Raw genomic sequence first — 12,021 nt, forward strand, 5'->3', positions numbered from 1 at the left:
TAACGGTAAAGAATCTAAAGATTTAGATGGTGTCATCATTGCTGAATCAACATATTATTAACATTAATGCTGATCAATATCTTCCCAACCTCTGACCTCCGAACCAAATCTAATATCCCGTTGCTGTAACATTTGATAAATTTTTAGTGTCTACACCATCAGGACGCTTGTTGTGGGCAACTTTCAATCTCTACATTTAACTATTCCATGTGATCAAATTCTAACTTTGCCATCACGTTTACCACCACTCTTCACAAAACTGGTTTAAAAAAATTAAGCACCCCAAGGTAGTTCTTCACTTCAAAAATACCACGAGTTGTACAGAGTCTAAAGACTCACATGTTACATAATCTATTAAATTCCCCACCTCTCTTAAGTATCTTAAGACCCTTTAACAGCTAAGGATCCAAAAATTTAGATGGTATTATCATCGCTAAATCAACATACAAAAAATGTTACACTAGCCAATATCTTCCCAACCTTTGATGTCTGAACTGAATCCAATATCCTGTTGCTGTAATATTTGATAAATTTTATAGTGTCTACACCTTTTATGATGCTTGTCATGAGAAATTTCAATCTCTACCTTTAACCATCCCATGCAATCAAGTGCTAACTTTGCCATCACATTTATGACTTATGCTATTCTCTGAATATTTTCTCTACATTGGGCAACCTTGTTGATAAACTATCAGGAAAAATAATTTCATCCCAACTCAGCAACTCTTGGGGCTGTCAAAGTCTTGTAGCAGAATATCTGACTTTATGTTAACTTGTTCAACTAGAATCATTGTCATTCTCTAGAACTAAGAACTATTACACAACATGCACATGGCTAGTTGGCTATAAATATTGAATTAACTCCCCTACTAGAGCTAAATATCATAAGGCATAGCCAGGTGTAGAAAAAAATTTGACCTAATATCCTAATCTAGGTGGCATAGAAGAAAGGCTACATGGATACATGACTGAAAATATACCTCTTTTACAGTTTTTGTTAACGTACCATCACTCTGATTCATCGCTCTTCATACTGGAATACGGACTCCATGACCTAAAACCCTTGTCCTAAGAGAATCCAGCCTTCTCCATATGGGCAACAGGAACCGGACCTGCTAAAACATTAACAAATGATAGAAAATGCATCGATCAGCACATTCCCTCTTCTATCTAATATTTAAAACAGAAACTATACCTTTCTTCTCAAATTCAGCTGCAACTCTACCAACAAGAAATTTCCTGCATCGAAACTAAAAAGTCATGGATAACATGACAAAACAAGTATCGAAGAATTTCAACAATATGATCAGCTGTGACATAATCTATAAAAAAAGGTATGACAGAATCAATAATCAACTTTACAGATAAATTTAAACATTTAAAGCTCCCTTTACTTCATCTAGAATCTAAAGTGCATACAAGAGCTTCCACTTTGCAACTGAAATTTAAAATAAAATTTAAAAATAAAAGATAATGTGAAATTCTCAAGTTCACAGGTGACTGGTAGACAGAAGATCAAAATTTTGATTTACTCAAATGAATATACAAAATGAGCTGCTTCAACTAGAATCTGATACACATACAAGATACTCCATTTTGCTATTCAAATTCAAACTGAACCTAAACAAAAGGTCATATAACTGTAAGGATAAGCTAAACTTCTGAGATTTAAAGCCAAACAGAAAGCCAACATTTAGCCTTTATATACAGTGGAAGATTCAAAGAACATCTAGAAGTGCCTATAAGAAAACTAGTCATGTATCGATGAATTAGGATGATGATGAAAATTGAGTTCTAAACCAAGTTAAAACTCAATCAAGAAGCACTCCATGGATCACTACTCCATTAAGTAATCACATCCCCACAATTATGTACCATTGGATAAACTTTCTTATCTTGAACTTGCAGAGCTGGTCGAAGTTGAGGCCTCGGTTCTAACAGTACATTCTACAGCTCCATGACTCTCATCCTCGCTGAATTCCCCATCAGCTCCCTTATTGCTCGAATTGGAGAATGCACCAGCAGATTCTTCATCATCATCACTATCATCGTCCTCTGATAGGATGGCAGATCCTGAGCTGGTGGTTCGCTTTCTCTTCTTGGACTCCTCACTCTGACCTCTTACCTTCAACATCCTACGCTTCCTTGCCTTCCGCTTACCCTTCGGAAAATCTTCCCTGTGTGAATCCCCACTTTTGTCATCTAACTCCTTTGAAGAAGTTCTAGTTTTTGCTTCTTCATTCTCTGTTTCTTCCATGGTTGGTGTATCTGAATCAGTCTTCCGTCTTCTCTTGCTAGAATTGGTCTGAAATTGACAATTAAAATGAGTGTAAAAATAAGGAAAGTCTTTTTAGCATAAATTTTCAAGATACCAACAGGATATGAGTTTCCTATGTACAATGTTCAAGATTTCCCCCCTACTTTCCCACCTTTTACTACCAAGGACAAGACAAAACCTATTTTGCATCAATCTTGAAAGGATCCATAATACTAGTAGAATAAGTATGCAGTCTAGAAAAAGAAGATGCAACTTCGTTTGATTATTTATGGAGATATAACCAACTGGGAATATCATCACATAAAGAAAAATGAGATCTGAGAAGAGAAAATAATGGTAAGGATAACCCATTTTGTAACCCAGGAACCGCTAAGAAGAAATGTGAGCAAGAAAGGTGGGAAAGAAAGGCAAGACTACAGGCAGCATGAGGAAAAAAGGAAGCAATAATAGCAAAAGCTTTTTTATCATTTTTTTATGATAAACGTATAAGGCCATTCACTCTGTCTTTCCGCAAATTGAATATAAAACAGTTCCAATCTTTCACTACCTCTTTCTTCATGCGAAGTGAAAATAAAACATATACCATAGACCTAGATATTGTTGTCTGCGACATATATTACCTTCGGGCCCCGGGCAATGAGATGTGCCCACTCACTCCTGTTCCTCAAGCAATCCAAAACAGCATGTGAATGACTAGAATAAGCATACCGGTCTCCATTTGGCTTCCTAACATTGTGCCAGTGCTGCAATGAAGCCAAAACAATAAGAACAATAAATCGAAATGAAGGAAAATAAAAGCTAGAGCCATCTATAGATAGCTCGTCCTACAAATATTACAGCTTGAAACAACATACCGGACGAACAGCGTCACATAGTTCTTTGTATGACGAACACTTCTGCTTGCTCAAGATCTCATTAATTAATCCTATAGAACAAAGGAGGCATGCTGCTTAGTACATGAAATAGACATAAACTTGTAAAAATGTATGCATTTCGTACCAGGCAAAGTGCGAGTAGTCTTATCATCTGAAGCATCCTTAGGAAAACCCTTCACGGACGACACATTCTGTCTGCTAGCCTCAAAGAAAGATTGGCTGGCGTTCTCACCTTCAGTGAAGGCACAAGATGTGTTCTTCTTCAAAGACACAGCAGTATCTGGTGACCTATGCCGTGAATCCTTCTTGGCAGAACCATCTGCAAAGGATGATTCTCGACATCTCCGATCAGGAATAGACATAGCTCTTCCAGCCTTTTTTGTTTCATCTATTGACTCATGGGAGTTGTGAGACCCATCTCTGGATGCCTCTTCTTTGTTCTTCCTTCTAAACACCTTTCAAAGGACAAAGAAGCAGACATCAGGTAAGCAACCCTCAATTTCTCACAAACATACGAGTACATCACAAGCCATTGCCTGAGATTGGTATCTTAGAAAGAAACAAACAATTGGTTTTGTGTCATCAATGTTAGGTTCAAAATCAAGTATTATACCTGATCTTTTCCTGCAGAATGTGAAGAGCGCTTTGAAAGCATACTTGGAGCAGATTGAGAAGTCAACTGCATACCCGATGCTTGACGCATGCGTGGAACCCTTGGAACTCTAGGAGAGCTGTTTAGTTCTTGATGTAAAAGTAATGCAAGCTGTCAAAATATGAGAGATATAAGAAACCAAGCGAAATTTTGTTATAAAAAAACAAAAGAATATGCCAGTGGCTTATGATAGTACCTCTTCATCACTTAAAGTGGTAATAGCACTTGCACATGTTGGTGGATGCATGGACGTTGAATGACTATGACGCTTTGAGGGTGGTTGAGGGATTGACGGGTTCAACTTCTCATTTTTCTGAGATGAGACAGAAGACACCAGCTTAGCCTGTGTTGAATTGTTCGGAACCCCATCAAAATCGCTCTCATCCTTGGATTGTTTCAAACAATTTACAGCTTTGCTCGACTCCTATAAAATAATTAAAAAAACTGTTTAGTTCTCGATGCAAAAGTAAACCAAGCTGTCAAAAATAAGAGAAAAACCAAGAAAACCAGAAAAAAGGAATGTCATTATTATGAAAAATCATAATAGAAAAAAGACACTCCCATAGCTTATGTTTATTACCTGTTGATCATCGCTTAAAGTGTTAGCATCGTTTACAGATGTTGGCGGATGCATGGAGTTTGAATTATTAGAAAGCTCTGACGGTGGTTGAGTGACTGGTAGGTTCATCTTTTCATTTCTCTGACACGAACTGGAAGATAAAGGCTTAGCCTTCTCCGGACCATTTGGATCTCGCTGAAAATTGCTCTCATCCTTGGATTGTCTCAAATCATGTATCGCTTTGCTTAAATCCTAATAAAATAGTAAACCAATGTTGCTCGTTTTAATGGTGCAGAAAGAAACAATCTAGTGATGGAACTTAAAATTGAGTTAGGTGCATGACTACCAAAATATACTTCAGCTCAAACAGTTCTCGTGCATAAATATAAAATAGGAAAATGTTTTTGAGATCAATGAAATGAAATGATTCAGGGGTAGTATAATTGTCCAAAAATTAACTAAAACACTCCTAGTTCATGAAATAAACCAATGGGCGCGCAAATAAATACATAAAGACTTTATTATTGTTTCCGACTTTCCGTTTTCTTGTAAAGCTACCAACTAGGTTACCTGGACACGTCATCCATGCTCCCATATCCGTTTCCGACACTTTCCATATCCATGCTCATGTTTGACACTCCTTGGACACTTCTTGAATATGTGCATACGTTTATTCAGATGTGTACTCAATTATATAATGCATGTTTTAGTCTTAAAATCTTGTGATACGCGCGTTGTATGTATACCGTACACTTCACCTAAATTTTACGCAACTTGTTGAGCTCGGGATGAGTTCGTTTTAACACATACCTAGTTCATAAGCATGATTTTAAAAGATTGTCTAGGTATCTAGTTAAAAAAGAGCAGTTAATCAATTTATAATCTACTCAGTGAAAGCAACATAAAATTGGTATAAAGATTTTAGATTTTAGTTCTTATAACATGTGAATGAAAAACAATATTGATCTCATATATAGTACTAATTTTAATATGCATGTATATAACTGTGTTCTTGTATCCTACCTTTTACAATTTTGTTGCGTCCCATGTCTGCAATGCGCCCGTGTACCCACTAAGTGCAAAACGTTGTTTGGCTCAAAATGCTGCCAAAAATGACGGGCAATTGTTACACTCGATTCACATGAGCCACATTATAGACCCGTCCATACTTCCATAATTTTCTAATACGGGAGAAAACGGATGGGGTATCACCAAACGTGTGTTGGGACACCTGACATATGATTTTCTATGGAGGACATTCTAAGATTCTATTTCCATCTCTTGCATCAAAGGCCTTTCATGTGATTTTAATGTACAGGAATAAGTAAGACCTGATCTTAATTTTAAAAACAACCCACTAAACAATAAAACCTACCCCAATGAATAGCAAACAAATGTCGCCAACAAATGAGTTAACTGCTTGTGAACCAATTTAAGTAAAAAGTCTGGCACTCCAGAGGATCGGCAGATGTACGAGCTTCAAGCACAAACATTCTAGAAGATCCAGTAGCCAGGACAAAACAAACTATACCTGAAGGTAATTACCCACTTGGTAATTTGAAAACACATATTTGCCTCTTTTAAGCTCTGGACTACATTGTCTTGTCCCTTATACTTCAACTTGATGTCCATGTCCTTTGAAATTCCTTTTTACTTTTCCTATTAAAGATAACTTGAAAGTGAATATGTCTTTTTGAGTATTGGCTTGCAAAGGCATATGAGTGGAGATGAGTTTGGTTAATTTGGTTGGATTCACATTGATCTAAATGATTTATCTTTTTGAGTATCGAGTATAAGTTTATTTAGCCATCTAGCACATAATTCTCTTTTATAAGAGACGATTATCTGAGTATGTGTTTTGTAGAGCAAACCTACTTGTAACCCCATGCTAACATCTCAAAGCAGCACAAACATCCGTCGTCAAGGCCATGGGCCTGCTTCCCTATTAAAACCCTATGGTTTCACCAAAACTATATTGTGACAACATTGACGGCTATAATTTTGTACTACAAGAATTTTTAATCTCGACAAATGATTAACTTCGCTTCTTCTATTCCTAACCGAACTTAAACTATTGCATTATATAGCCATATATTTGAGTGGGATTCTTCAAAGCAAGACCTTGGCAAATGGGTTGACTCATATTGAACCAGGAGAAGACGGGTCCATCATGGTAATTGGCTAGACAATTGTTCATTTAGTCAAATTTATGTTGGCCCTCTATGTTGCATGGATACGGCTACGGACATCGTGCCAACGGACTCACAGCATGGAGGTGTGACAAATGATAACAAAACAGTTAGTTAATCGGAAGTGAGAAGCTAGCTGTTGTGTGGGACCAACTGCATGCACGTGAGCATGGTGGGCCACCTATAGAATCCACAAAGTCCGATGATGACCTTGCAATAGACCACCGTCATCCCATGATGAGGATCTCGTATAGTTAAGGTGGGGTTATTGTGATACCCCTTTTATCTGTCCTGCGTCGGGAAATCACTGAAGGATGGATTTATAAGGTAGGTTATAGAATCAACAGTAACAAATTAACAATGGCTAGTCATTTTAGCAGTTGTTTGAGCCAAACGTATTGTCCTCAGTGGTCCCAGGGCTTGCATCGGGCCAACATGCTGACAAGTCCGAGGCGTGACACATATCTAGGTTAGCGATTGCACTGATGTCATATGTAATAATTGTAGTGATATATTATGTACAGTAGTGAAATATTATGTTTATTGCACTGGTTTAAAATTGGTAGGGGGCATGTGCTATGTTCCACTTTTGCCCTATATGATTTTCTATAGAGGGCCCTCCGTAGAATTCCCCCTCCCAAAAAAATAATAAATAAAAACCACAAGAGGCAAGAGGTGTAATCAACTATTGATCACTTCCAACCACCACAACCCCACCTCCCTCCAACCCCAACAAAAAAGCCACATACCACACGAACAGACATACAACTACTCAAACCCCCTATATTTTCTCTCTTGCCAAACACTAGGTTATGCACAGAAACCAGTTTCTCATGAGTGGTATAAAAGTGAATTTCAGTTTTTCATGATTACAAAGTTGAAACACTATGCCAAAAACTAGGTCCAGAATAAAATAGCTGATACTGTGCTAATAAAAGGTAACATACTCAGTGGGTAGACAATAGAAAGCATACATCTTCTTCAATGTTACAGAAGACGCTAGGCAGACTAGGCGTTTGAGTGAGCGCCTAACGCCTAGACCCCTGGGCGTACACCTAGGCAGCGCCTAGGCGTTTGACTATTTTTAAATTATTTAATTATAATAATTGATAAAAATATGTATTAAATTCATATAAATTTTCAAAAAAAGATAGCAATCTTAGTTCCACAATAAATCATGCATACTTAGATACTAAATAGCCAAAATAATAATTAACAAGGATAGAGCCTAAGATGTTTTCTTTTTTTATTTTTAATTATAATAATTGATAGTGAATGTCAATGTTATAGAAAGCTTAGATGTCGAACTGGTGTCTAGGCGGATTTTTCTTCATTTAAGTGGTGATTGATGAGGTTTTGTTGAAGGTCGGAGGAAGTAGTGGAGGTGTTCATATTTGGAGGTTAATGGAGTTTGGAGGACGTGTAGGCTACAACACATAAAATCATAACCGAGGCCTACAGGGTGCAATCCACGTAAGCAGACAATGCTCCCCTAAACGCTCGTAAAATCTAGGTGAGCAGCCTAAATACCGCCTAAGCGCTAGGCGCTAGGCAGGCGGCCTAGGTACCACCTAGGCCTAGGCGTACGCCTAAGCGGACCAGGCGGAGGTTTTTTAAAACAGTGCTCTTCTTTCACAGACTCCTTAACTTCATCCTCCCTTCTCTTCTGAGATGCAGCAGAAATAAAATGATTGATACTGTGATAACTAGGTCCAGAATAAAATGATTGATACTGTGCTAATAATAGGTAACATACTCGGTGGGTAGACAATAGAAAGCATACCTCTTCTTTCACAGATTCCTTAACTTCATCCTCCCTTCTCTTCTGAGATGCAGCAGAAGCATCAGCTTCCGATAAAATACCAGCATGCCCGTCCTCCACTCTGACCTTTACATGCACTTCTGATGCATTTTTCTGCCTTGGTACTTCCGCACTAGAACCTCCTTTAGAAGCTTTAATGACTAAAACATGTTTCAGTTTACTGTCAACATCCATTATTTCCACTTGATTACCACTATCCGTTCTTTCCACTTGATCACCAGAATTATGCTGAGATGGTGCATCTTCTTTCCTTTCTTCACTCTTCACAGATGGAATATCTGGCTTTGCATCCTGAAGACCACCATCCTCAGATAGTCCAGCCTTATCGATATTGGCAAGAGTAACGGAAACTACTACAGAATAAAAACATGATAAGAAACCAATACATCAAATTGTCAATACCTTCTCTCCTTTTCTTTCTACTAAATTAAAGGTTTATGTGCACTTTAATACCCCAAAGTTTCACCCTTTTTTAACTTTTGAGACCATGAAGTTCTGTTTTAAACAATTTGACACTCAAGAATTTTCAGATTGCCATTGATATTACAATTTGATACCCCAATGCCCTAAATTTGTTCCTCCCTTTACCCAAACTCAAAACACTTAGAAAGAAACTGCCTTTCCCATTCATTTTGCTGTGTTGATATTCTTGAAAGAAAATTATCGTCAACATTTTTTCTTGTTGGGGTCAAGTTGTCAAAATAGAACTTCAGAGCATCAAAGTTAAAGAGGGGTGAAACCTTGCAGTATTAATGTGCAAATAACCCTAAATTAAGTAAAAACTATACCTCTCTTCTTGAATTCAGCTGCAACTCTGTCAGCATCACTCCTCGGCTTCTTCTTCTTCCCGTCCTTCTCCTTGGCTTCTCCCATCTCCTCCTTCCTCCTCTTACTCGAATGCGAACTGAAAACTCGAAGCTTGTTCCTTTCCTTCTTCCCCCAACTCTGCAACCTACTTCCTAACAAAACCTTCTCATTTTCTTGCTTCCTCTCAAAAGCCCTCACTGGGACCTGAGAAGGCACAATCTCCTTCGACAAGGAGAACAAAACATCAGCACCCCGGCTCGCTGTATTCTCTCCTCCATCCTCCTCCCAAGACGGAAACTCTCTGTACTGAAAATTGAACTTCTTGGGCACATACCCAGTACACCTCCAGAGCTCCGAAGAAAAAACGGACGATGAAATCCCCTGAAACAGAGAAGGATCTCCCCCAGGAACTCCCTGAACATGAACCCGATCCTCCATCGGAACTTCAGCCCACAGACGAAACGGAGCCCGGTACGCGGGACCCGGGAACGGGTTCGGAGGCAAGCAAGGGTCAGTCTTGGTCGGCAGCTCGATGAGGAGCTGAGCAACTTCGCTCTCCTCCGTATCAATCGCTGTCGAAGAAGGTTTCTTCGATGAACTGACGCTGTTTTGGTTCTTCTTGCAGTTGTGGCAGGCGAAGTTGGCCTCGCCCTTGACGAACCGGGAGCAGCGAGTGTGGACCCAGACTCCGCACTCGTCGCAGCTCACCATCTCCTCGCCGTCGTCGAACGTGACGCCGCACGAGCAGTCGACCGTCCATGAACCGTTGGCCCAGTCGTCGGGGGGATCCGAGGGAGTAAGACGATGAGATCGACTCTTCATCTGAGTAAACTGGGGTTAGGGCTAGGGTTTCAGCAGATTTCCATGGGGGGGTTTTTGGCTGGCAGCAAGCCCTAAGGTAAAAAAAAAAAGAGGGGGAAATTGGGGCAGATTTCAGTGGATTGAGAGCTAGGGCTTTGGGGGATTGATTTTGGGGCTATTGAAAAAGTTGAGATCTTTAAGGGTTTCGAGAGAGGGAGGGAATTTGCTCGGAGCACCGGCGCGGGATCTCTCGGAGCCTATCGGGTTCGTTTCCGCGTAGAGAAAGCGGGTTGTGGTTGAACATTTTAGCGGATCTGGAGGTTAAAGATGAACTACAGCACAATAGTCGTTTCGCGTCCGATATGGGCCGGGTTTTAGGTGTTGTTTTAACCTGAATCAATGAGCCCAACTCGATGCGCCTAAGTAGACCCATAACCGCATAACCCCTCCATTATGGGTAGTTACAGCAGCTAAACATGCCCAAAATTAAAGCCTACAAAAGTCTCCCTCTCTATGGTGAACCGTAATCCGAGAATTGAAAAAATAAATACTTGTAAGATAATAGCCGTAAAAAAAAGAATACTTGTGAGATAATTAATTCCGCATTTCTGATTCATTGGTTATCCTCTGAAATCTAACGCAACCTTTTCTTCTCTGCATACACAACCTACTAGTGTGCACCCCACGCAAAGCATGGTCCCCTGTTTTTTTAAGCATCGCATTTTGAACTAGCCTTCCTCTAAGTTTTAACACATTTGATTTAATTATTGTATGCTTAAAATAAAAAATTGTATCTACTCCTATATACTTAAAGAATGATCTATGTTTTAATACATTTGATTTAGAAATCATATCTACTCCTCTATACTTAAAAAAGAATTTAAGTTTTAACACATTTAATTTGTTTTATTGTTTATAATACAATAATACCGTAGAATGAATAGTAGCTCCAAGTATAGACGCTTAGATCTAATTGGCAGTTTATGCTACAGTAAATTGTTGTAGCATGAATAGTAACTTCGATTGCAGAGGGCCAAATATGGTTTGATGTTTATGTTGTAGTAATTCACTGTAGCATTATTTGTAGTAGCTTGAACAGCGGATCTTTGGATCCTCTTGTAAGTATAGAAGAGTAGATTTTAGGACATGAGACCATTTTTTATTCTCGAACGGTTTTGCAGTAAAAAAGGAGGTAATCTATTCTTCTATACTAATGGGAGGATTCAAAGAATTATTGTTCATAATACAATAATACTACAGTACATAATTGTAGTATAAATAGTAAACTAAATCTGCCCTCTACAACTGTTCGTGCTACAGAAAAAAATTTCCTGCAGTATTAACATTTGGATAATATAGATATAATTTCTAAATAAAATATATTAAAACTTAGATTTTTTTTTTAAAGTATAAACGAGTAAAAATAAATTCTACATCAAATGTATTAAAACTTGCATCACTCTTTAAGTATAGAGGAGTGGATATATTTTTTAACTTTAAGCTTATAATAATCAAATCAAATACATTAAAACTTAAAAAGGGAAACAAGTTCAAAATGCAGTGCTGAAGAAAACATGGGCCATGCGTTGCACCGGCTGCGGCTGCACACTAGTTCTGTCTTAATAGCTGTAAGCCCTAGAAAGACGTGCAATAGTCGCTAACCATGTTTGCTATATCGATCCACTCCCAAACAGTAACTTTGGGAGTTGGATTGCCGAAAATATCCTTTTGGACTTGGCCTAGTTTGGTTTTGGAGAAGGGCAATTTAGTCCTCACACACCTCCAAAGTTACTGTTTAGGAGTGTGAATAGTTGGACCCGTCGCTAACCATGAGAGAATGAAACAAAAAAGTAAATGGATAAATTAACATCATTATTCTTGCATAAACTTCGTACCGAAACACTTCGACAGCACCAAAAGCTTTTAAATTTAACTAGCTAGTAGGATGAACTCGTTTCTCCTGATAGTTGATCGACAAACTCGCCCAATAAGGCGAGAGATCGATTTTCAAGAGAGTGCTATAGAAAGTGGCACTAAT

General features: G+C 38.5%; 1 protein-coding gene across 2 annotated transcripts; it reads right to left on the reverse strand.

Moving 5' to 3' along the window:
• LOC109825041 lies at nt 1,505-10,304 on the reverse strand. 2 transcript variants are annotated; one of them, XM_020391732.1, is made up of 9 exons: nt 9,164-10,304; nt 8,337-8,725; nt 4,386-4,616; nt 4,002-4,229; nt 3,767-3,916; nt 3,278-3,608; nt 3,133-3,203; nt 2,899-3,021; nt 1,505-2,305 (listed from the first exon to the last, which is right to left on the reverse strand). In XM_020391732.1, exons 1-9 carry the CDS (start codon nt 10,002-10,004, stop codon nt 1,892-1,894), a joined length of 2,778 nt encoding a protein of 925 aa, XP_020247321.1. In that variant the 5' UTR covers nt 10,005-10,304; the 3' UTR covers nt 1,505-1,891. The 2 variants fall into 2 exon arrangements, with proteins under 2 accessions (XP_020247321.1, XP_020247320.1); XM_020391731.1 differs by having other exon boundaries at nt 8,337-8,728.

The sequence above is a fragment of the Asparagus officinalis genome, chromosome 10 (genome assembly GCF_001876935.1).
Source record: "Asparagus officinalis chromosome 10, Aspof.V1, whole genome shotgun sequence".
Classification (NCBI taxonomy): domain Eukaryota; kingdom Viridiplantae; phylum Streptophyta; class Magnoliopsida; order Asparagales; family Asparagaceae; genus Asparagus; species Asparagus officinalis.

Coding starts and splice junctions, on each gene's coding strand:
- LOC109825041 (XM_020391731.1), bottom strand. CDS start 10,004: ATGAAGAGTCGATCTCATCGTCTTACTCCCTCGGATCCCCCCGACGAC. Junction 8,729..9,163: donor AGCTGAATTCAAGAAGAGAG/GTATAGTTTTTA, acceptor TTTATTCTGTAG/TAGTTTCCGTTACTCTTGCC. Junction 3,022..3,132: donor TATGTGACGCTGTTCGTCCG/GTATGTTGTTTC, acceptor GCTTCATTGCAG/CACTGGCACAATGTTAGGAA.